This window comes from Phoxinus phoxinus (assembly GCF_949152265.1).
Source record: "Phoxinus phoxinus genome assembly, chromosome: 13".
Taxonomy (NCBI): Eukaryota; Metazoa; Chordata; class Actinopteri; order Cypriniformes; family Leuciscidae; genus Phoxinus; species Phoxinus phoxinus.
In genome coordinates, this window is record NC_136888.1 from 4,138,743 (window position 1) to 4,164,311 (window position 25,569).

The following is a 25,569-nucleotide window of genomic DNA, read 5'->3' on the forward strand; positions in this document are numbered from 1 at the left end:
TGGGTTGGGGGGCGCTGAGACCAATGAACATGAGACCACTGGGCTGGGGAGCGCTGAGACCAATGGACATGAGACCACTGGGCTGGGGAGCGCTGAGACCAATGGACATGAGACCACTGGGTTGGGGGGCGCTGAGAGCAATGGACATGAGACCACTGGGTTGGGGGGCGCTGAGAGCAATGGACTTGAAACCACTGGGCTGGGGAGGGCCAGGACCACTGGACTGGGGATGCCAGCTGCTCGCACCAACATCAGCAGTGGATCCGCCACACTGGATGCCAGTCTTGTCCGCCCCGAGACGTATCCAGTGGCCAGGGTGGTACAGGCCGATGGTGTATGTAGCAGCCAAGCTCTGCGGCCACCATTGCTATAGGTGCATAGCCCCATATATATATTTACCTAAACTATATTATAATTATTATATAATAAACTATAATAGTAATACACTGAAATATATTTAAAATTATATCTGAAAGTATATATACACTACAGTATATTTTTGCCATATGAGTCTTGTGTTAACTTTTTTTTACTATTTTCTTTTCTTAAAGGAAGTTTAGGCATATGGAAGGGATTGTATAATTTAGAGAGCTTTTTATTGTATGATTTTTGTGATATCAGTGATTGCAAGATGAGTCATCAAAAAGAGAAAGACTGCAAAGTCTACAAGTGTATATCTGCTAAAAGTCTATGATGTAATTTAACATAGGCATCCTACCAGATACGGAAGCTTATACATAACCAATTTGAAGGGTGGTGGACATGAGAATGAGTAAACGATGACAGATTTTTCATTCTGTTTGTAATTGACATGCACTAGGTCTAGAGGAGAGATGTCAGTGGTCTGTACCTAGTCTGTTGTCCTGTGTGAGGTTCATCATACTCCCGTCCTCAGCTAAACCCTCCTGCAGGTTACTCAGAATCTGTGAAAGGACAAGAACAGAAGTTTTACAACCCCAATTACAGCTATGCTAATTAAATTTCAGAGCTCTGCGGAGCAGGTGCAGCCAGTGAGGTGTAAAGTTCAGCTCACCTTCTGACAGACGCTCTTTATTCTGTGGAGGCGGTCCAGAGTATCCTGAGGCTTCTGCAAATACTGAGGTAGCTCGGCGTGCAAAACACGCATGGAGAACGGCACCATCGAGCCTAGACCATCCAAGACAGAGGCATATAAAACACAGAGGGATATTAACACTAATGCATAGTCTTTCTCTTCTGCAAAAACTAACAAGCACACATTTCCCACTCTTGCTTCTTTTTCTGTCAATAAATACACTGACGAAACAGACTCCATGCTGGAGAAACAAGCTTTGATCACACCACTCTTTGATATCAGGATGGATCCTGTAACGTAGACCTGGGTCTGAAGATCTTCATGTTTCACCTGACCGACTGCAAAAGGTTTTTATATATTGGTATGACTGGAAATAAAGCTCTGTTGGGTAATGGGCTGATATTATGATTGCATTTGAGAAGGAACTAATTGCTGGATTTGCCCAATTTTGCCAGGTTCGTGCGCATCCTTTGAAAGATATTTACAGTCCCATTAAAAAGTTTGGGGTCTGTACGATTTTTAAAAAGTCTCTTCTGCTCTCCAAGGATGAATTTATTTGATCGAAAACACAGTAAAAACAGTAATACTGTGAAATATTACTGCAATTTAAGATAATTGTGTTTATTCACAATATAGTACAATAATTTATTTGGTGCCTTTGCTTTCTCACAGAACAAACACAAAACAAAGAACTACTGTGATAACTACAAAAAATAAAAATAAAACAACCTAGAACAGCTGAAGGACCAAATGCATTCAAAGCAAAAAATATCATTGCACAGGTAATGCTGTAACATAATACATACTTGCATTTGTATAAATTAAATAACAATCAGACTTTAACTACCATTATAACATAAAAATAACAATGATAATAAAAATTAAGAGGTACAAAAAAGAGATATAGGGCCCAGCGCAATTGACTTTGTACACGACACATGAATCATTCCTATTTTGCACCCGCGCACAGCGGACTTTTCCCTCCACAGACGCACGTCTGTAAATTAGGGAACGAACTTGCGCTCGCGGGGACGGTTCAGCGAAAAGAGGAGCGTGTTCCAGCGCAAACGTTCCCTGGTGATATTGTGCAGTTTTAGAAAACAATTCCGCCACTGACCAGGAAAAGCCCAGTCTAAAGACAGTGGTGCGCTGCACGTTAGTCACATGCTATTTTAAGGGCGCATGCTTGGCCATTATGTAGCGTGTGAACAACGCGCATACACTTTGATTCTCTAATATAAACAGACGCAGCAGTTTTCATTTTGCAAATCATACATTATTACAAGGAAAAATATTAACACACGAGGGAAATCATTGTTGTGTTCATGAAGATGTGGAAAAAATAGGCATAAATCTATCTTACACATTTATACGCCTGTTTAACCGAAGATAATTTGGTTGGGTTTCTCCCATCATCCCCAATGTCACTTCTCTGTGTTTTACGGCCCTGACGAGAACGTCAGTCTCCTCGGCTGTGAATCGCTCCTGGCGTGCGCTGGCAAATCCGCCGTTATAATAGCAATCCGCGTTGGAACAAGCGCGCCGGCTCTTAAAGGGAATGTGAGAGGACGCTCTGATTGGTTTATTTCACGTTACGCCCAAACCACACCTATGAATAATGAAGCTACTTCAGACCAACACATTTTAGATTTGCGTCGGGCGCAAGAGTCATTCATCCCGCCGGTATAATAGCAACAGCGCCCAAGACCCGCCCAAAAAGTTACTTGCGATACTTGTGCTTCAGATCGTTAAAATAGGGCCCAATGTGTTTTATCCTAAATATTGTCAGCCATCTAATAATACTTTAGGTAGAGTATTAATTATATACAGAGATGTATAAAGTACTAGAGACCCATACTTGAGTAAAAGTACAAGTGCTCTATCAAAAAAGTGACTTGAGTAGAAGTTGAAGTGCTCTTTAAGCACCACACTTAAGTAGAAGTACTAAAGTATTCATCATTTTTTGTACTTAAGTATTGCAAGTAGTTTATTTTAAAATTTACTACTCAAGTACTGAAAGTAAAAGTACAAGTATTGTGTTATGTAGTTATTAAAGAAAGAAGTCAAAAGTTTGAACATCATATTGTTTATATTATTTCAAATGTTTAGGACACTTAATTCATTTGGCTGAAGCAGCAGTACAATGACAGGAATGTACAAGAGCACCTTAAAACACTGAGCTTAACTCTTTGTAAACAAAAACAGATCAAGTATGTCTATGAAATCTATCAATATTTGTCAAAATCTGTAAATTTTTTAGCTAAAAGCCATGAGGAATGTTGTTTGGTCAAGCGTTCAAATGACGACAGCACAGGAGTTTTTTTTTTTTTTAATGGAAGCGGCTGGCGCTCATAATTCATATTAAAGGTATTGACTCATTTTTGTTTATTACATAACTCCTGACACAAATTAAGACATAACTGTCACTATAAGTTTCTCAGAATAAAATAGTGGGCAAATACTGAAACTTGAGTCTTATATATTTTTAATGATGTATAGTTTGTCAAGGTAATAACATTACATCTAATAGTAACTTTAAACTATTTAAACAAAGAATGATTCAGTGCGTCGGCGTCCTCATGAAGGCTAACAGTTACACACTTCATTCTATACGAATTATCTTTCTCTCCGACAAATTAAAACGTGGACTTTGAGTTGGGCCAGGAGTGGTCTCCTTCCTCACCCTCACCGCCACGATCACTCGAAGTTAAAGGTTGTGGTTCTGGTTCTTCCATCTCGAAACAAAATAACAAAGCTCAAGTGTTCTCAATGGAGGCAGGCAGCAGAGCGAAAGGCAGAACGGGAGCACGCGCGGCCTTCTTGATCGCTTGATTCGCGCACTGATGAGCCAGCTTCGTGAAACCTGGTGACAGAGCCATCTACCGCTCTGGCAGTGATAATGTGGATTTGAAATGATTCGTAACATTTTTATAATTGTAACGAGTAACAATGCAGCACATAAAAAATTTATCGGAGTAAAAGTATTAAATTCATCGAAAATATGTACTGAAGTAAAAGTGGAAGTATAAGAAAAAAATAATACTTTAGTAAAGTACAGATACAGCCTTTTAGTACTTAAGTAGTGAAGTAGTTTTACTTCGTTACTATACATCTCTGATTATATAATCAGTAATTACAGAAAGTCATCACTTAATAAAATTCAGCAGTTACAGATAATAATAATATTGTAATAAGTTAAATTAATTATTTAATAATAATAATAATAACAACAGTAAATGTCTTTACTGTCACTTTTGATCAATTTAATGCGTCCTTGCTCAATAAAAGTATTAAATCCTTTAAAAAATGTAATCTAACTGACTCCAAACCTGTGAACAGTAGTGTATGGGACACTCAGAATATCTTAATATTGCCTCGATAAAATAACTGTTACCTCGTCTTCCAGGGTAAACCGTCGGGTAATATTCATAGTAGAGGTTTGGATGGTCAAGATTCCCGAAGGGCTCAAACTCCAGTTCAGCGTTCGGGAAAAGGTTGAGCTTCACCAGAAGAGCAAGACGCACAAACCACAGCTGTAGAGACAAAAGAGGAGTCTGCTTCAACATAACTATTCAACGTTCTGTTCTTTCTGTAACTGAGTCGTGCAATGCTTTGTGATCTTCATGTATCCAGACGAGCTCTTCTCTGCAGCAGTGCGTGTGGAGCCGGGTGAGGCCGGCACATCAAGGCGAGCGGGGGCTTTGACACGAGCCACGGGCCGTCAGCGGGTTACTGTGGGCCGCGTGGGAAACACTGACAGCTCTGCTGCTTCACATGTATATCAGTGTGGGGAACTGAACAAAACTCTAGAACTGGGTATCGACACAAATATCATAGTTTGATTTTGATTCACAAGCTTGCTATTCATCTCAATTCTGATCTTGATTCAAAATCCAATTATATATCAGGTACATTACGTGTACGTTTTTCGCAAAGAAAATGCTGTAAACTATACCAGGGAACACTGTCAGTTGGTACAGTGCCTAGAATAAGTGAACACACCCATGCTAAAGTTGACTAAAAAGAGGAATAAAATGCCTTAATACCTTAATTTTAAAAAATGAGGAAATCTCCAACCTTTATAGTTAGTCAAGATTAGTTTAGGTTTAGTATAGAATATTACTGTTTTAAATATGTAATGGCTGATGCCAATATAAGGGGTTAATCCCATATTTGGAATGGTAATGCTTGAAAGTTCTGTTTTCTCCGATTTGGGGTACAGGGGAGAACTTTGGTTATACCAGCTGTAATCCACTAGACAGAAAGGTCATCTTGGTCTTAAATTGAAGCTTATAAACTTGGAAAGTTTTTCATGTACATTTGAGGCAGTGATATGTATAATAAAATGCTTGAAAATGATCACTTTTGATGACAATTTGTCAGGCGGACAGCCACTTTTTGGTCTTTTAGGGTATGTTGAGGGTGATATTTGACAGCAAAAAGGCAGAAATCCCCATAATCTTTTTCTGCTAGTTTCCCCTATGTGTCAGGATACACCATGCAAAATTTTAGGGTTATATGACCATTTATGTAGCTGCAGTACCTTAATATTCACAATAACATAATTCCGTCAAAAGCTTTTCCCAAAAAGGGAGTTTCTGGGCCCCTGAGACCAAACGGGGCCGAGTTGGGGGTGGTCATTATCAACTTGTGATGGCCCAAGGTATAAGATAATAGGAAATAATAGTGAAAAAAAGGTAGCAAAAAACATCCTGAGGAGTGGACCTGGCTCCCGGCCTATTAAGGACACCAATTTTCTTTGTGAATGAATAATGTATCGTAAACAAATAAATGTTCATCACACACCCTTCACCATACCTAGAGATTGGCATGGGGTACTTTCCATAAGATCATCTCTCAATGCAAATCAAACCAGCTATTAGGCGAACTGAAATAAACCATGCCGATCTCTAGGTACGGTGAAGGGTGTGTGAGGATGTGCGGCTATTTTAATCCCAAAGGCCAAGGGAATGTTATCAGGATGCAGAGTATCCTGGATCCATGAAATAACTGGCATTTAAAAATATTAATCTGCCGCCTCTATGGGGATTTAACATAGGGGTGTCCTGACTTATGCACACTGTGTTTCAAAGAAGGACATTTATTTATTTACGATACATTATTCATTCACAAAGAAAATTGGTGTCCTTAAAGGTTGGAGATTTCCTCATTTTTTTTAAATTTAGGCATTAAGATCAATTTCCAAAAGATGATTTTTTTTATTCCTCTTTTTAGTCAACTCTAGCATGGGTGTGTTCACTTATTCTAGACACTGTATATTACTACCGTATACTGTTTAAGTGATTTGTAAACACACATCCAGATTGCTCATAAGGCAGTTTTTAAAAAATAACACTACAATAATAACTTTAATGGAAGTAAATTAATCACAAATGTCTTTGAAACATTGAAAAAAAATGCATTGGATTAAAAGTGCTTGAGTTTAAAGCAGTGTATTTTCAGGCTGAAATGTAATACGGTTGTACGGTATATTCTAGCTGTGAATATTTCAATTAAAAACATTTCAACCACAATTAGTGGAGAAGCTCAGGTGAGAGTCGACGCCTCTCGGTTCAAACCAGTAGGGCTGGGGTACAAACTCAAGCTCCTCCCACATTTCTCTTTAAAAGTTTAATTTTAGACTTCTAGTTCGAGACCGGTGTTTTGTTTTGCTTTATCTTCTGTGCTTCCGCGTGTATCAATACGTCATGTGTCGGGTCAGAGGTCAGCGGAACTAGTCTAGTGTATGGCCGCGGAAGCTATTGACTATAGGGTAACACTTTATTTAAGGGGTGTGCATAAGACTGGCATGACACCTTCATAATCATGACATGACTCATGAATATGAAGGAGGTTTTATGCATGTTTATGACAAGTGTCATTCACTCAATTATGACATTTTTAATGCAAATATGACATTGTTTGAGATGTCTTTGTTATGACAACTTGACATAAACCAATTCATCATAACCTGTCAGTGTCATAACAACTTGACAATATCAAGACAACAGAAGCTGTCATAAATATGTCATAAACATGAAATAGCAGATTAATTATCAAACTTAAGAAACCACTTAGCTTTATGGGTTAACATTACATTAAACTGTCATGTGGAGGTTTTGACATTGGCTGTCATGAGGCCATTATAACGGTGTCAGCAATATTTTTCTTGACTTTAACTACAGTGGTACAAATTTAATTTGTCATTAAAATGTCATTCATTTTAATGACAAAATCAATCCATAAAGCTAAGTAGTTTCTTAAGTTTGATAATTAATCAAGTTGTCATGACAAAGACACTGACAGGTTATGATGTATTGGTTTATGTCAAGTTGTCATAACAAAGCCATCTCAAACAATGTCATATTTGCACTAAAAATGTCATAATTGAGCGAATGACACTTAATGACAGTTGTCATAAACATGCACAAAACCTCCTTCATATTATGATTATGACGGTGTCATGTCAGTCTTATGCACACCCCTTCAAGTAAAGTGTTACCGATTATAGTTTATAAAGTTATAAATATGGATACGTTTCATACAAAAACACATGGCTGCGTTTCAGAAGGCCTTTATTAAACCTCTGGAGACGTATGGATTACTTTTATGATGGATGGATGTGCTTTAAGAGCTTCAAAATGTAAGGTACCATTCACTCCCATTATAAAGCTGGGAAGAGCCAGGATATTTTTTAATATAACTCAGATTGTGTTTGGCTGAAAGAAGAAAGTCTTACACACCTAGGATGGCTTGAGGGCGAGTAAATCATGGGGTAATTTTCACTTTTGGGTGAACTATCCCTTTAACACGGAGGTCTATGGGATTGACTCTCTTTTGGAGCTTGTCTCTAGCAAGCAGCGTAGAGCGCACAGGTTGTGCTCACCTGTAAGGAGTCAGTGGTGTGTCCGGTGGGCTGGCCGCTCTTGCCGTAGCCCTGGCCGTGAGCCGTCAGCAGTCGTCCCGTCAGATCCACGGACGCCCTCCAGTTCTTAGTGCTCTGTGGGCCGAGAGAGAAGATGAAGACATTAAACAAACAGCTGCTCGCTCAGGAGGAGGCGCGGACGAGACGACAAGGTCACTGTGAGCACTCGCTGTACATGACACTGGCATTACTTACAGCGAGACTTTCATTACAAAACTTGCACGTGTTGCACTTTTTTTTTTAATTGACTGCATTACAAACTAGAGACAGACAAATTAGGCTTGTTTACACAAGTTTTCCTCACATGTAGCGTATACTGTAGATTTGTTTTTTGGGTGACAGGCACATTTCCCTGCAGTGGATGTGATCAATTGCACATATATCCGATTTGTTTTTCAGATCTGATCTTCAGTGTCTGCAGTGTTATTCTGCATGGATGAAACTGTGATCCGTTTGTTCAGACAATATCAGTCAATATCCGGCCTACATCTCAGTCGGGCCAATGGTTCTCTTTTGGATATATAATAACAATGAGATATTCTGTAGCCTACTGATTATCAGTTTGTCGCATGTTTAGACCTTGTATATGTGTTGCAAAACACATGTTGCACTTGGCGATCACGTGGGGATTGATATGCTAGTGGACCATGATGGTCATAGAAGAAGTGAAGGAGCAGTACCCCCCCCAATTATGGTGGGGTAATTCGCACTCTGGGTGTAACGATACACGTATTCGTATTGAACCGTTCGGTACGCATTACAAATTCCTACAGAAATTCCTACCGCATTACAATTCCTCAGAAAGTGGCCTGTGTGTGAGTGCGCGTGACTCTTGGCTGGGGAGGTTTAACCACCAAGGGGGAGGGGGCGTGGTCAATGGGAAATCATACATCATTTCCTGGAGGAAACACAGGATTAATCGAATAATTATTAGTAACAGCCCTTAAGTTTATCCCACACAGCCTCGCCTTATATTCAATATCATGTTTCTACCCTTACTATACAATCTAAACAATCAGATGATATAAACAAGACCAAATTTACATTGTGGATTCACAATTTGACATTTGCTGGTTAAATGCATGTAATTTTGACACTTTCTACCTTTGGATTTGAGGAGAACACTGTTTTTTGGCACTTTTTGCCCATGGTGTGGACATGTGCCTTAGATGGGATGCTGTTTGTCTGTTTTGTTTTCATTTGTGTTCATTTTCTCAGCCTGAGTTTAGTATCTCTTCTGTTTTCACAGGCATTCAAAATGCTTTCTCTTTCCTTCTGTGCTACTGCTTTCTCTTCTTTTAGAGATCCTCGAGCCTCTAAATCTTCATTAGAGGGGCAAATGAAGCCTAAAAGCACTGGAAGGAAAACGGGCAAAAGCAGCAGCTGCCACTGAGAGAGAACATAACAGAAGTCAATGACAGGGGAAACGAGCGTCCTTTCTGATGTACTGCACACTTGGGGACCCCGAACTCACACACAAGACAGATCAGAGCTTCTGCTGTTTTACTGGGATAGTTCCCTGGCACCATTAGGGGCTTTCTCAGTTTCTATAACTATTGGAGGAAGCCCCTGCTTTTTGGTGTGTTCGCGCCGCAGGAACTGGGAATGATTTTAGTTCTAGGAACGCTTTTTGGGGGGACTAAATCAGTAACCCAGCACTAGGACCTACCAGTGATGTAAGTGTATGTTGATTGGCCGAACACATGCGAAACACCTGCCATTTTTAAAAAGCCATGCAAGTTAGTTTATAGCCTATATATTCACTCCACGAATAAGGAAAACAGCAATCGATGGACCAAAGTCACACTGTAAATTAAAAAAGTTCTGTCAACACTGCATTGGCTGCCTATTAAACATCGTATACATTTTCAAATATTGCTGATTACTTACAAAGCACTAAATGGTTTAGCTCCGCAGTACTTGAGCGAGCTCTTAACGCATTATAGTCCTTCACGTCTATTGCGATCTCAAAAGTCCGGCCAGTTAATAATACCTAGAATATCAAAATCGACTGCTGGCGGTAGATCCTTTTCCTATTTAGCACCAAAACTTAGGAACAGTCTTCCTACCATTGTCCGGGAAGCAGACACACTCTGTCAGTTCAAAGCTAGATTAAAAACACATCTCTTTGACCTAGCATTCACATAATGCATTATAGACTTCTATAACTCAATGTTAGTCTGCATAGATTAGGTCAGCGGAACTGGGAACACTTCCCATCAATCCTGATGTACTCGTTACATCATAAGAAGAATGGCATCTACGCTAATTTTAGTGTCTTTGTTTATCCCGAGGTTTTCCCGCAGCCTGCCGGATCCAGGCCGTATCCAGATCTGACGAAGGACCTTCGCCTGGACCCGATGACAACGCAGTGCTGAAGTGCCAACTAGTCTCTCCCTATGGAGGATCCCTTTACCACTCTACAGATAAAGCGTTGTGGGAAATTCGGCTCGCGTATCTTCCCCGAAGTGATAAAATCAAATTCTGTATCAAAATTTAAGACAAGTAGTTTGTTTAGGCTTGGTTTGCAGGGAATTACAAACCTGCGCACATATATTCAAACGCACATAACTATAGAATTAGTTATTGATGCGCACGAGAGCGCCATCAGCGTTTCTCACAGGTTCGCGTTTAAAGTCTGTGTAGAGAGAACGTCTCTTAGAAGTCTCTAGAAGTGTCGTCTTAGCGGCCCCTAATTTAATAACTAATGATCACTTCGACGGAAGTGAATCAATCAAAACTAACTTTAGCTGGAAAATATCTTTATTGAAGAACCGCTATAAAGCCAAAACAATATTTTACCTTAAATTATACGTTTATCTCTGTAAAGCAGCTTTGAAACAATCTACATTGTTAAAAGCGCTATATAGGGCCTAAATGAAGATGACTTGACAATGAACAGGTGAGGAATAAACAAAAGCTCTATGGCAACAATTCAAGGAAGTAAACAACATACAGTATGAACAGAATGAAACTGCTGCAGTCTACTATAGTTTTGAATTAATGATTCAATGACTCACTCATAAAGTGTTTGCTTGTTTCATTACTGGATGAATCAGTGTTTTTGAACTAATCTCTTGAATGAATGATTCAATGACAAAACCAGTCACTTGTCGCCACTAACTGGTCATTGGACAAAAATACAGAATATGTGAAACTGTAAAACTAAAATAGTTTGAGTTTGAAGAAGGTCAGTAAAAAAAAAAGAAGAAAAAAAGAGGCTATTCACCAGGGAATCACCATTCAACATTGAATTAAGAATGTCTTTTAAACTACAATAACAAAAAAAAAAAAAAAAATACATAGACAACGAAAGCATGGAAATTAATTTCAATAAATAAGTAATTAGTGCTATTCTCATGAAAATGGGATCTATGAGACTACGTTCAGTTAAGTCTACGTATTTCTGTTTATTATATCGTTACAGAGACAATATTACGGTTTCCTGATTTTGACCCACACAGTTCCCTCATTTCTGGAGAAACAAGTAACACCGACAACAATTATCTTCCTTGATAGCTTTTCTGACCAAACAAAGGATCTGGCAGGAAAGCAAGCAGATCAGAGACTGAGAAAATATCACAAACTTAGTGTTGTGCTGTAAAGAAGAAAGCCCCATTCACACTGCCAGCGACACGCAGCGACAAAGCGACAAGATCCCATTAATTTCAATGGAGCGCTGGCGACTTCCGGTGACACGAGCGACAGTGACCGTTGGCGACAGAATGTGGGCGTGTGGGCGACAGGAGACAAGCGACAAAAGTTCAGAAATTTCAACTTTATGCAAATGAGAAGCAATTTTCACGAGCGACAACCAATAGGAATGAAGACTTTCAGTGGAGCTCACGTTACGTCACCGTCTCGGAGTGCAGGCAAGACAGAGTTCGAGGGCGATATCACTTATTTGATTTAACGAACCACATTCATGGATATAATAAAATGATGCATGGAAAATAAACTGTCGACAGTCTCAGTGAGTTTAATTCATGCATTTATAGTTTGAGTGTTGTAAACTTTTGATGCAAGTTTAGCATCACTTTACAGTTTCCCCTGCATTATGTTGACTATTAGGGACAAGAAAATTTATTATTTGTCAAATACGAATGACGTTTTAGTAATTTATGACCGATGAATGAGTTTAATTTGTTGCTTGATCGATCGTTAATCTAGTAAATGATTTAATCCACTGAATACTGCTATGGGAATATAAAAACACTCTCCCAACAGCATACCGTTTCTTTTGAGCCTATAATTTCTAGTCAAATTAAAATGATATAGTTGTATCACTTGTGATGGCATTTAGATATGGCATGACGTCGAGTCAACCAATAACATTAGAGCGACAGCACTACCAACGCCCACAAGCGACTTCACAGTACAGAGACTAGCGACATACAGCGACAAAATCGCTGGCGGTGTGAACGGGGCTGAAAGAATTCAGCAAAACAACTGCGTCACCAAAGACTGCGGTGCTGACCAGAGGTTAATTACTGAAAGCTATGCTAACCTGCAAGCGTTTTCTACATGCTGCACATCTGACAAATCTGCCAATATGAAAATAAATGTTGATGTAAGGTCTATGGTGGTAAACCATCAACCAAATATTCTACTTCCTCTGAAAAGCAAGGGTGAGTAAGTTATGACAGAATTTTAATTTTTAAGTGAACTATCCCTTTAAAGCTGTCTTTTGCAACTCTCTCAACTCTGTACACTCACTGAACACTTATAGGCTGCTCTGAGAGAGATTCAGTGGCCAAGAAAATAAGATAGATAACAATATTATGAACAGCTGGAGAGGAAGTCGAGATGGTGCCGCGAGAAATAAGACCGAGATTAAGAGCCAAAAATAATCACTGGAGCCCCGTATGGAGAAGACAAGAGCCAGACCAGAAGAAGAGGAGAAGAGAGAAATGAGCAGACATGGGGAAACGAGGGTGGCTGAGGCATCGGCCTTCTGTAGAATGAGGGATTTTATATCAGGTTCAGATGTTGTGTTGTATCATGTATGTGAGACTTTGCTCACAGTCTGAGCAGTTTTTACTCTGGGGATGACAGATCTGGATCAGTATGTACCATTAATTGAAATGAAATCGCATGCGATTTGGCAAAGGCTGCGATTATTGTATGTGCAGCTTGTCAGTGCAGCACGGCTCTGTGATCAGTATAGTAAATGCTTCTCCACTTGAAAGCCAGAGGGCGCTCTCGGGCAGACACTTGAAAATAATACGTAATAACGCACGTCATTCCAGGGAATCACTATGGGTAGCTGAATAAACAGAAGATTGAAACGCTTTGATTGATTAAACATGACTAATACACATGACTACTACAATATATGGTTTATCCGAGTTCTTCAAGCCTTCTCGGGTATTTTCATGATAATAAAGTACATTTATACTTTAAAGGGCACCTATTATGCCCCTTTTCACAAGATGTAAAATAAGTCTCTGATGTCCTCAGAGTGTGTATGTGACGTTTTAGCTCAAAATACTCAACAGATAATTTTTTACAGCATGTTTAAATTGTCACTTTTTGGGGCTCAGAAAAACATGCAGTTTTAGTGTGTATCCCTTTAAATGCAAATGAGCTGCTGCTGCCGACACAGGGGGCGGAGCCTCACAAGCTCCCGCTTCAGAGCCAGGACAATAGAGAGCCTAAGCCCCGCCCCTTCCGGTGGACCACCATGGGACCTTATTTCGGAAAAATATTGTATGGTAGTCAATGGCGAGAGACAACAAATATTTTGATCTCTTCTGAATTGTGCCCCTAAATTACACATATGATGTTTAAAAGATATATTTTAAAGTCAAGAAAGTCGTAGTTTGATGTAAAACGGTTGAGGTATAAGACGTAATTACAAAGACTACAAACCCAAAAGGCGGACATGTGACATACCTTTTCTCTCAATGAATGAAGCTAACTTTACTGAAGCTAACGTCTGTAATTTTTTTGTATAGTCTTATGTTATAGTCGTAACGTTACGCCGTCATGCCTGAGTGTTTTGTACGCGCTAAGGTGACAGCCATGTTGGTGACGTACATAGTGCGAGACGAGAAATGTAGTTCATTGAGTGATTTTCACATAAAACTAAACGTTACTCTACTGTTTTATGACAAACTGCGACTTTCTTGACTTTCATAATTATCTTTTAAACTGACAAACCTCATATGTGTATTTCAGGGCACAGTTTGGACGGAATAAAAACATAAGTTGTCTCTCGCCATTGACTACCATACATATTTTTTCCGGAATAAGGTCCCATGAGCTGGAAGCGGAGGGGCGGGACTTAGGCTCTCTATCTCATCTGATAATATCAAAACAGAAACTCTCAGTGGTGTTCATTTCGATCCGGTGTCGAACAATAATGCCCACAGAGCCAGAGAATATACTCTATATGGAGATAGAACAGGTATAGTTTAGTTTAATAACGGTTATAACTTATTTTTCATCTTGCTTTTATCCACTATTAGTACAAGCCTGCTGTAGCGGACCCCGTCCGAATAATGGCCAAAAATATACTGATGAGTTCAATGAAGTTTATTGTACATCACACAAAAGATGAAGCGTTAGTTTTACTGCAGAAAATCACTGCAAGAATAAACACAGTATAAGAAATGCGCAACAAAGTCCTATCCATAAACTCTCTCTCTCCCTTTCATTATCATCAACATACACATCGAAGTACACAACACACTCATTACAACTAACAGTATACAAATACACCTTTTCAGGGGGTGCTTAACAAACTGGTAAACTTTATATCCGTAAAACGACTCGATGAGCTGTCATAATGTGCGCACTCTCACTTTTATTTCTGCCGTTATCAGTGACGTTAGTCCTGTCGCTCCGGAGACTGTAAGCTGGATCACGAACTGTTGGTACAAATCCATCCTCGAGTAACAACGAGAGTAAATGAAGACTGCCATGTTCATTCTTACATCCAACAACAAAACACCTCAATCGCTTTAGAAGACATTCTTGTCTACAGCTTCTCCGGTGTCGAAACAATGGCAGTGTTTAGCCATAGACAGTATACAGTTCCCCTAACGTTTCCGTTTGGTTATTTTTTGGGGGATCATTCTCTATTGGTTCTTTTTTTGTAACCTAAAGAGAACGTTCCCAGAACCTAAAGGGAACGTTCTATTAACGTAATCAAAACTTTCCTAGCTAGCCAACAGGGAACGTTAGAATGATTGTTCTGGGAACCAAAAATTGTTACCTGGGTAAAAGTGTTTAGCTCACTCAGGGCGGGTCTATGCTAATACAGCAGCGTCAGTCAACAGTCGTGGGCGGGGCTTGTGCAAATCTACGTCACATTCCCCCGAATCTGAGAACGGCTTGTTCTGAGACAGTGCTTATGATTGATGGGGATTTAAAATAAAAACCACTGGTTTGATTTTTATCATTATAGGGTGGTCGTGTACACACACTGCCAACACACATTTATGTTCAATCGCCATGTAAAACGCCATGTACATGGCGTTGTGTACAAACGCCATGTACACAACGTGTAATTGTTTCTCAAATAAATGTATCTTGATTTAAGAATGCTTAGATATTTTTACTGGAAAAATATTTTTTTGCAGTGTAATGACTGTATACCTTGAATGCAATGTTAAGTCACTTTGGATAAAAACAAAATGCATAAATGTATTTAAAACACATAAGATATTTAAGAGTGATACAATGCTGTGAATGTCTCACTACATACAGAGGACTAATCCTGTGTGTGTCTCAGTAAGCCTCACACACGTTTCTCTCCTTGATCTGGCCTGTGAAGTCCAGGATCTGGGGATTAGAGCTCATGCTTCCACACTACAGGCTGCCTCAGCGCTAACGCTAGAGAAACACACACACACAAACGCAGGGTATCCTTGTCATTCAGTGAAGGACGTGGGCACAGCAGGCAAGGCTGTGTGTCTCAGGCCTGTCTGCATGTGTCTGATGCTTGTGTTCAGAGGTAAATCAGTGAGGCAGTAATTTTGGGCCCCTAGGGCTACAGCTGGCACTTCATGCTGCCTGATACAGCGCACACACACACACACACACACACACACACACACACGCACACACACACACACACACACACACACACACACACACACACACACACACACACACACACACACACACACACACACACACACACACACACACACACACACGTATATGTGGTTTATGTGTAACTCTCCATAGGTGTACCCAATCCCATCACAGAAAACGTACTCGGTTACTAACGTAACCTCGGTTCTCTCTAGAAGAGGGAACGAGTACTGCGTCGAAGAACGCTACGGGAAAGATATTTCTTTGTCGAGATTGAAGCCTAAAATTAATCCTTAATTTTGTAATAATGTAAAACGCTTTTCTGAAGCATACAACCTAGGCGGAGCAATACAGCTCACCCATTGGCTGCTCTGCCAGAAAAGCACAGCCTATGCGAGGCCAGGACGCTGACCAATGAGGACGCTTCGCGCCCTTCTGCGTCACCTCCCGCCCAAACAGGCGTGGCCTAGGCCTATAAATACGAGCATAGCTGTCTAACACGCCGATTTTCGTCAATGAAGCGACGCAGCGCGGACACGCACGGCCATGAGACGCAGTACTCGTTCCCTCTTCTAGAGAGAACCGAGGTTACGTTAGTAACCGAGTACGTTCTCTTACGTAGAGTTCTCTCGTACTGCGTCGAAGAACGCTACGGGAACCCCATGTAAAACGCCGTGCGTGCTCTTGGACCGACACAGACACCTAAGGGCGCGCGCGCCCTGGTATACAAGTGCCTACCCCAAGAAGTATAGGGAGAGCGGCTAAATTAGCATCATCCCTTTATAGTAGTGCCTCATAAGGCATAATAGCATATATATGTAAATATAGATATATATGAGGGGTAATAGCATGCTCATGGGACACATTGTCAGTGAGTGATGCTTAAACATTGAAGTGACCTGGGCCGCACAGCGGGGCAGGAACACATATACATATTAACACTGAAGTGACCTGGGCCGCAGCGCGGGGCAGGACACTAATACATAGTCTTCTAGACCGAGAGCAGTTTAGCCTGCAACGCAGGAACCTCTAGGTTATAGAACCTAATAAATGTAGACGGGGAGGCCCAGCCTGCCGCCATACAGATATCTTGTAGCGAGATTCCGCTATACCAAGCCCATGAAGAGGCCATGCCTCTCGTGGAGTGTGCTCTGATGCCCAAAGGGCATTCCAAACCTCTAGATGCGTAGGCTAGCGCAATGGCGTCCACTACCCATCGAGACAGACTCTGTTTCGTCGCGGCTCGCCCCTTGGAGCGTCCGCTGAACGAAACAAAGAGCTGCTCCGTCTGTCGAAAAACAGCGGAGCGGGACACATAAGCTCTTAATGCCCTGACCGGGCAAAGGGAGCTATTTCCGTCCTCTGAAACCGGCAGGGCCGACAGGGAGATGACCTGAGCCCTGAACGGTGTGTTGAGGGACTTAGGCACGTACCCATGCTTCGGTTTCAATACGACTACAGAGTCGTTTGGCCCGAACTCCATACAAGAAGCTCTTACTGAGAGCGCTTGCAAGTCTCCCACACGCTTCACTGAAGCGAGAGCCAAAAGAAACACGGTCTTGAAAGACAGGTGTTTCATGTCAACTGAGTGAATAGGCTCGAAAGGGGCCCCTTTCATAGCGTTCAACACTGTAGAAAGGTCCCAAACGGGGACTGAAGGAGGCCTTGGAGGGTTTAACCTCCTGGCGCCTCTCAGGAAGCGGACCACCAGGTCGTTCCTGCCTAGTGAACGGCCAAGCGTTGGATTAACGAACGCTGATATGGCAGCCACATAGACTTTGAGCGTGGATGGGGTTCTTCCCTTATCCAATAGCTCTTGCAAGAAGGAGAGAATCTCCGGTTCTCCACACTGAAGTGGTGACAGACCTTGATCTGAACACCATCCAGAGAACACCGACCATTTGGAAGCGTAGAGCCGTCTAGTAGACGGAGCCCTAGCTTGCTCGATCGTGTCTAACACTCCTCTTGGGAGGTTAGCGGGTACCCGTTTATGGCCCATACGTGTAGGGACCAAAGCTCGGGGTGAGGATGCAGAATCGCGCCCTTGGCCTGTGAGAGGAGGTCTCTCCTCACTGGAATCGGCCACGGGGCAGTACTTTTCAGTCGCATCAAAGCTGGGAACCAGGTCTGATTCGTCCAGTATGGAGCAACCAGTAGTACCGAGCATCCGCTCTCCTTGATACGCTCCAGCACTTGAGGCAGGAGTGAGACAGGAGGAAAGGCATAGAGCGGACGGCGGGGCCAGACTCTGGCCAGCGCGTTCGCGCTCTTCGAAAAGAATTCTGGGCAGTGAGCGTTCTCCTGGTTTGCAAACAGGTCTATTTCCGCTCTGCCGAACCTTTTCCACAGCAGACGCACTGTCTGTGTGTGTAGGGACCACTCTCCCGTAGGAACATTGTTCCGTGAGAGTCTGTCCGGGCCTACGTTCAAGTGGCCTGGCACGTGTATTGCTCTTAACGAGCGCAGGTTGTGCTGGGCCCACACCAGTATGCGTTCCGCTAACCTGAATAGGTTTCGGGACCTCAGGCCACCCTGGTGGTTTATGTAGGCTACTACCGACACATTGTCCGAGCGGACCAGGACGTGGTGTCCTTTTATCCGGGGACAGAAACGCCTCAGCGCAAAGTCCACTGCCATCATTTCCAGGCAGTTTATGTGCGGTAGTTTGGCTCGCTCTGCCCATTGGCCAAAGAGCGGTCTGCCGTCGAGCAGTGCTCCCCAGCCTGAGGTGGACGCGTCCGTGGACACCACCTTCAGGCTCGAGGAAGTCCCCAGGCTTACACCTGACCGGTACCAGTCTGACGCTCTCCATGGTGTCAGGGCTGAAATGCATTCCTGAGTGACCTTGAGGCGATAACGACCGTGTAACCATGCTCGGCGCGGTACGCGCGTTCTCAACCAGAACTGTAGTGGGCGCATGCGCAGCAGGCCCAACTGCAGCACTGTAGAGGCTGAGGCCATGAGGCCCAGCATTTTCTGAAATCTCCTGAGCGGCACTATGTGGCCGCTGCGGAAGGATTTCGCCATTTGCAGGGTATTTCGCCTGCGCTGTGATGACAGACGTGCTGTCATAGACAGTGAGTTCAGATCCAGTCCTAAAAAGGAGATCCTTTGACTGGGAAACAGTGAACTTTTCTCCCAATTGACTCTCAGACCTAAGCACTCGAGGTGATCGAGTATTAGCGTCTTGTGGTGAGCGAGTTCTGACGACGATTGAGCTAGAATCAGCCAATCGTCCAAATAGTTCAGAATTCGAACGCCTCGGAGTCTCAGGGGTGCCAGCGCCGCGTCCATGCACACTGTAAATGTACGAGGTGCTAGGGATAGGCCGAATGGCAGGACTGTGTACTGATATGCCCGGCCCTCGAAGGCGAATCTCAAAAATCGCCTGTGACGTGACGCAATTTGTATGTGAAAATACGCGTCTTTCAGATCTATCGCCATAAACCAGTCTCCTCGGCGAATTTGCGCGAGGATTTTTCTGGTCGTGAGCATTCTGAACTTCCGCTTTGTTAGCGTTTTGTTCAGACGCCTTAGATCTAAAATGGGTCTGAGACCCCCGTCTTTCTTCGGTACCAGGAAATATCTGCTGTACAGACCCCCTTCGCTCTGAGCTTGAGATAAAGGCTCTATGGCCCCTTTGCTCAATAGCTTCGCTATTTCGGCTCGAAGTAGATGTGCTACTTCTGTTTTTACCGTGGTTTCGACTTTTCCCGTGAAACGGGGAGGGCGTCGATGAAACTGTAGCGAATAGCCTCTTTTTATAGTCTCTAGCACCCATTCTGAGACCCCGGGAAGTCTTTCCCATGCATGTGCACGTGTGACTAGGGGTTGAATGTAATCTGGGCCCTGGTCGCGAAATGGCGGCGACACGAGAGCAACCGTGTGCTGTAACATGGACGCCGTGGCGTCTGAGGCGGGGGACATGTTTAACACAGTATGCGTCCCGCGCGCGCTCGACTCTCTGAGTTGAGAGAGAGCACGCGGGGCGAGCCCTACGGGGCTCGTTATGTTTGTGAATAAACGTGGGCGCTTGGTGGCGGGCACATTTATAACACCGGGGACACTGTGTTTGTGTACTGACTGACCGTTCGTTAGTTTCGTTTTTACAGAAACCGCGGAACGTGCAGTGTGTAGTGGTTGTGGGCACTGGATAGTGGGCACGCTCACTACATGTAAAGCACAACCGGCATGAGCCGATTTTATGTGTGCAAACCCTGTGTTGAACGGGGCTGTGCTTGTGTGAATGAATGGGCACTGGGTGGGCATTGCAGTTACACACATTACACCATCGGCCTTGGCCGGAACACCAGAAATTAAACTCTTTTTTAGATTTATCTGGGTCGCCGTGAAAACAGCGTTTGTGTGCAGGCAAACGGGCTTTACGGCCGGTTTGTTGGCTGCTAAATACACTGGTACAAACACGGAACTTAGGGCTGTACAAGCGAAAATCTTTGGTGGAAGTCCGGCCGCAGCGGGACCCGAACACCGTCGTTTTCCTAGCAGGGCTAGGATGGCGCCGAGGCCTCGGGCTTGAGTGAGATCTTGGGCCGAGGACCACGCGGTGGCGGGCGGCGTCCGGCGGAGCGAGACCGTGGTCTCTCTCGGGCCTGTTGCTGCTGGGCCGGTGCGGCGGGCGCGGGGCGCTGCTGAGTTCGGGCAGGCGGCTGTTTAGGGCGGCCTGTTGCGGAACTGGAGCGCTTTGGCAGAAAATGTCTCATGGCCTGCGAAGTCTTCTGTACCTCGGCGAATCGGTCCGCGAAGTCCTTCACGGAGGATCCGAAGAGGCCAGTCGGTGAAATGGGAGCGTCGAGGAACGCAGAGCGCTCCGACTCCGCCATTTCGGAGAGAGTCAGCCACAAATGTCTCTCGGAAACAGTAGCTGAGGCCATAATCCTGCCGATGGCGTGTGCGGCGGACTTTGTAGCGCGAAGAGCGAGGTCTGTGGCGCTACGTAAGTCCGGAACACTGATCGCGCCCGGGCCTTCCTCGTCTAGCTTGCAGAGGAGGTTAGCCTGGTGGATTTGGAGCACCGCCATGGTGTGCAGCGCCGATGCAGCTTGTCCGGCGGCGGAATACACGCGGCCGTTCAGAGCTGACGAAGTGCGGCAAGCTTTAGATGGTAGGACTCCCTTAGCCCGCCGTCCAGCAGAGGGTGGGCAAAGGTGAGTCGCTACAGCCTCCTCGACCGGAGGGAGAGCGTGGTAGCCTCTGTCTCGAGCACCGTCCACTACGGAGAATGCTGGCGAGGCAGAAGTACGTACTCTGGCTGAAAATGGCGCCTTCCACGATTTCGCTACCTCTTCGTGAAGCTCAGGAAGAAAGGGTGCGTGTCTGGAGGGGGGCGCAGCGCGGTCTCCAGCGAGGAAGCGGCCATCCAGCCGGTTGAGTGCAGGTTGTTCGGGCGTCGACCACTCGAGGCCGAGGCTCGATACGGCCTGTGTGAGCAGACGCATCAGCTCTGCTTCGATGCTGATCTTCCCTCCTCGACGTTCTGGAACGGCGGGGGAGGGGAGGTCCACAGAGCTCGCCCATCCCTCGCTCTCCGAAGCGAGAAGCGAACAGCAATCGTCATCCCCCTCTGATACGGCTTGCTGGTCGTCCTCCATAACGGACAAAGCGGCGTGCTGCGGCTGTTGTCCGTCGGTGAGCGACTCAAGCGACACGTTGAGAGGAGCTAGCGGCGGTGGCGGCGGCGAGCTCCTCGTGGAGGGAGGTTCCGGGACCCGCTGAGCGCGGCGCTTCTTACGGCGCGGCGCTACAGGGGGCGGTTGAGCAGTCTCGGCGAAAGATGCAAGGCGAGTCCGCAGAGTCGCGATTGGCATCATGTCGCAGTGATGGCAGCCGCCATCACCGAGAGCGAGAGCTGCATGTTCCTCGCCCAAGCAGGAAACACACAGTTCGTGGTGGTCCCCGTCGATGAGCGCGGCTCGGCAGGAGCCGCAGGAAACGCGAGACATCTTTAAAAAGACACTCGTTGCTCTTTTGTGAGGAAAAAATGTGTGCCGCGGTAGGCGAACACACACACAAAACACACACAAAACTGAAAGGATATTCCACGCCGGAGAAGCGCAGCAGGGAACGGCGGCTGAAGGCGGCGATGACCAGCGGCTTCAGGTAAGGGCTCGTCCTGCTGAGGTGCTTGTTCCAAACGGCTGTGGCGGCTCGAATCAATCCAGCGATGCGTGCAGCTTCGTTGAATTTAAGAAAATCGGCGTGTTAGACAGCTATGCTCGTATTTATAGGCCTAGGCCACGCCTGTTTGGGCGGGAGGTGACGCAGAAGGGCGCGAAGCGTCCTCATTGGTCAGCGTCCTGGCCTCGCATAGGCTGTGCTTTTCTGGCAGAGCAGCCAATGGGTGAGCTGTATTGCTCCGCCTAGGTTGTATGCTTCAGAAAAGCGTTTTACATTATTACAAAATTAAGGATTAATTTTAGGCTTCAATCTCGACAAAGAAATATCTTTCCCGTAGCGTTCTTCGACGCAGTACGAGAGAACTCTACGTAAGAGAACTTTCTGCATTATTTTGAATAAAGAAAAAAAAAACAGTTTCGTATGTTTTGTGTCTTTTGAAGTCTCTCATATACCATTTTTACGTTGTAATGTTCATGTCATTACACATCACACACACGTCTGGTTTACTACAGGTACACACACACACACACACACACACACACACACACACACACACACACACACACGTCTGGTTACGACAGGTACATACACACACACACACACACACACATGTGAAATGTGTTTATTTTAAATGTGTTATGTTTTTGAAACAAGTCTCTTCAGAAATATGACGAGAAAAAAACATTTTTGGTTTGTTTACATGTCTTTGGTCCGTGTTGTGTTCATATTTCATTCGAACTGCACCAGAATTCATTTGGAAGTGGATCGAAACTCATCTTTTCAGCGGTCTCGGCCCGCTTGTTTGGTGGCACCAGGGTTCGGATAGCAGCGTTCACACTTATTCAAATGAACCGCACTGACAGAGCAATAGCAATCGCAATCGTTTAAATCTAACCAAACATGGCAGTTGTAAACAAACCTAAAATGTTCTAATAAAAATATTGTATATGGAGGCAAATATTAGTGGTGGAGGGAAAATCTATTCACATATGAATCTCGATTCTATCTTCCGCCGATTCGATTCACAAATTTCAAAAATCGATTTTCTAAATGTTTAATAAAGTGATGTAGTTTAAAAGAAGGCGTCAGTGCGGCACCCAGACACTTTAGAGACGCACAGGCTTGCAACGGAGGCATTATCAGTGAAGATTATACTTGGCAACAGCAGTTCATATCAATATCTGAACAAATAGAAAATAGCCTTAAATAATGTTTAGTTTAGTTAGTCGAGCACACGTCAAGCTATTCTTCCGTGTACAGGTAGGCTACTTTAGTTTTTACATAAAAGAAGCACGTTCAACGTGCATGCAAGCGGTTTAAATGAACGCAGTTATGAGGTGTGTATAATTTAAACTGAATAACTCCCGCTCGATCGGGACTAACAGCAGCCGCTGTTCATTTCTCTGCTGTTCGAGTCTCGATTTTGAATCACATTTCAATGCAATATATGCATAGGTGTGAAATTTATGATCAAATCTAAAATCAAATCTATGCATATCGAATTGAAATTTGATTGAAAAATCGAGAATCGAGGGATTCCAAAAGTAAAATATTGCTGTTTATTACTGTGTGTTGGTATATTGGTTCATATAAATAAAAGGGAATAACTATCATTTTTCCTTGCATTCATTTAGTGAAAAAATCCTTGATTATATTAAACTAGATTTTACTTCTTGATTATTATTTTAAAATCTTCATAGCTCCAGTGACTGTTGAGTTGAAATTATGCTTTGGATGAACCTTTTAAGTAATTTTAAAGTAAATAAATAGATTATAGATATTATACATTAAATATTGTTAAAAGGATAAAAATATTAAGATAGAATTTAACTAAACTGTGAAAATATTTTTTTTTGTAAATTGTAAATAAAATTAGATTATTGGAGTAGCCTACATTTGACAAAAAAATGAAAATAAATACTATTTCAGTATTTAAACTTCAAAATCTCATGTTTAATTCTGTTTCTTTGCCGTTAATTGCTTCTTGCTGTTTCTTTGTAATTTTTTGTTATCACAATTTCTGAGTGAAAATGGTAAAATCCTACACCAAATATTTTCAGTATATATCACCAAGTTGTAATACAATATCAACAGTAAAATACATCAAATTGTTTATAATGTGGGAGTTATCTACACAGCTGGGATTGAAGATATTTGCACGTGGGAACGAGGAAGAGACATGTCTCGTCTTCTATCATTTCAAGCAAGAACTTGAATGTCATGTGGACGTGGCCAGGAGTTTAGAAATCCAACACAGAGCAGGAAACAATCACATAGATGTGAATTACTGTCACATTCTGGTCGTTGCTGGAGGTGGAAATATTGGTCCATCAATTGCTTATTGTAAAAAGATTTAATTAAATAACTATATGTGACCATGGATCACAAAACCAGTCTCGAGTCGCACGGGTATATCTGTGGCAATAGCCAACTATACATTGTATGGGTCAAAAACTATCGAATTTCCTTTTATGCCAAAAAATCATTAGGATATTAAGTAAAGATCATGTTCCATGAAGAAATGTTGTAAATTTCCAACCGTAAATATATAAAACATGTATTTTTGTGAGTGAATGCAGCACAATCGTGAACATAAATGCACAACTTTAAAGGAGATTTTCTCAATGTTTAGATTTTTTTGCATCCTCAAGATTCCAGATTTACAATAGTTGTATCTCGACCAAATATTGTCCTATCCTAACAAACCACACATCAATGGAAAGATTATTTATTCAGCTTTAATATGATGTATACATCTCAATTTGAAAAAAAAATTACCCATGTGACTGGTTTTGTGGTCCAGGGTCACATATGGTGAGTGACTAGTACTAGCCTATATTTAGATCATGAAACACTGCCACTTTACCAGTATATTACAGTACAAGATTTTAGCTCTGATTTTTACCCTTGATTTGCCAAATTGCCACAAGCCTTCTGCAGATTTTGAACAGTCATAAAACTCAAAAAAGAAATGGAGATGGTGAACGAGAGCACAAAGTGGAGCTCCGCCTTTAATGCCTCTCACCTCCAGCCCTCGGTTTAAAATGTGACGTGTCTGTCTCGGCGGAAATGATTAAAAAATTAGGAGCATGTGAAGGAACAATGATGATCTGCTACTCACTATTAGTCGCTTGAGTCCCAGGAAGTTCTGCTCCACTGAGTTGGCCGAGAGCACCTGTCTCTTCATCGCTGCCTGGTCACCCAGAAAACGCTGCATGAGATCTTTCACTGCGTCGCCCTGCAAATCACACAGATTACGTTTCTGCTTTGATTACGGTTTCAGAGCGTTCCCACACTGAGGACCACGAAACACAGACAATTATCCAGTATGTCTTCACTTTTATGTACTGCAGTTTAAAGACCCCATGAAACGGACATACACTAGTTTGGGGTTGGTAAGATTTTAAGTCTC

The 25,569-nt window shown here is 43.1% G+C and overlaps 1 protein-coding gene across 1 annotated transcript in view; it reads right to left on the bottom strand.

Moving 5' to 3' along the window:
* trappc12 (trafficking protein particle complex subunit 12) overlaps positions 1-25,569 on the bottom strand; it is a 40,174-nt gene that overhangs the window by 10,463 nt on the left and 4,142 nt on the right. Inside the window, exons 3-7 of the mRNA XM_079633067.1 lie at positions 25,279-25,395; positions 7,941-8,054; positions 4,449-4,587; positions 1,034-1,146; positions 851-923 (exon numbers count right to left, since the gene is read on the bottom strand). Coding sequence (XP_079489193.1) covers positions 851-923; positions 1,034-1,146; positions 4,449-4,587; positions 7,941-8,054; positions 25,279-25,395 — 556 coding nt within the window. The remainder of the gene's footprint in view (positions 1-850; positions 924-1,033; positions 1,147-4,448; positions 4,588-7,940; positions 8,055-25,278; positions 25,396-25,569) is intronic.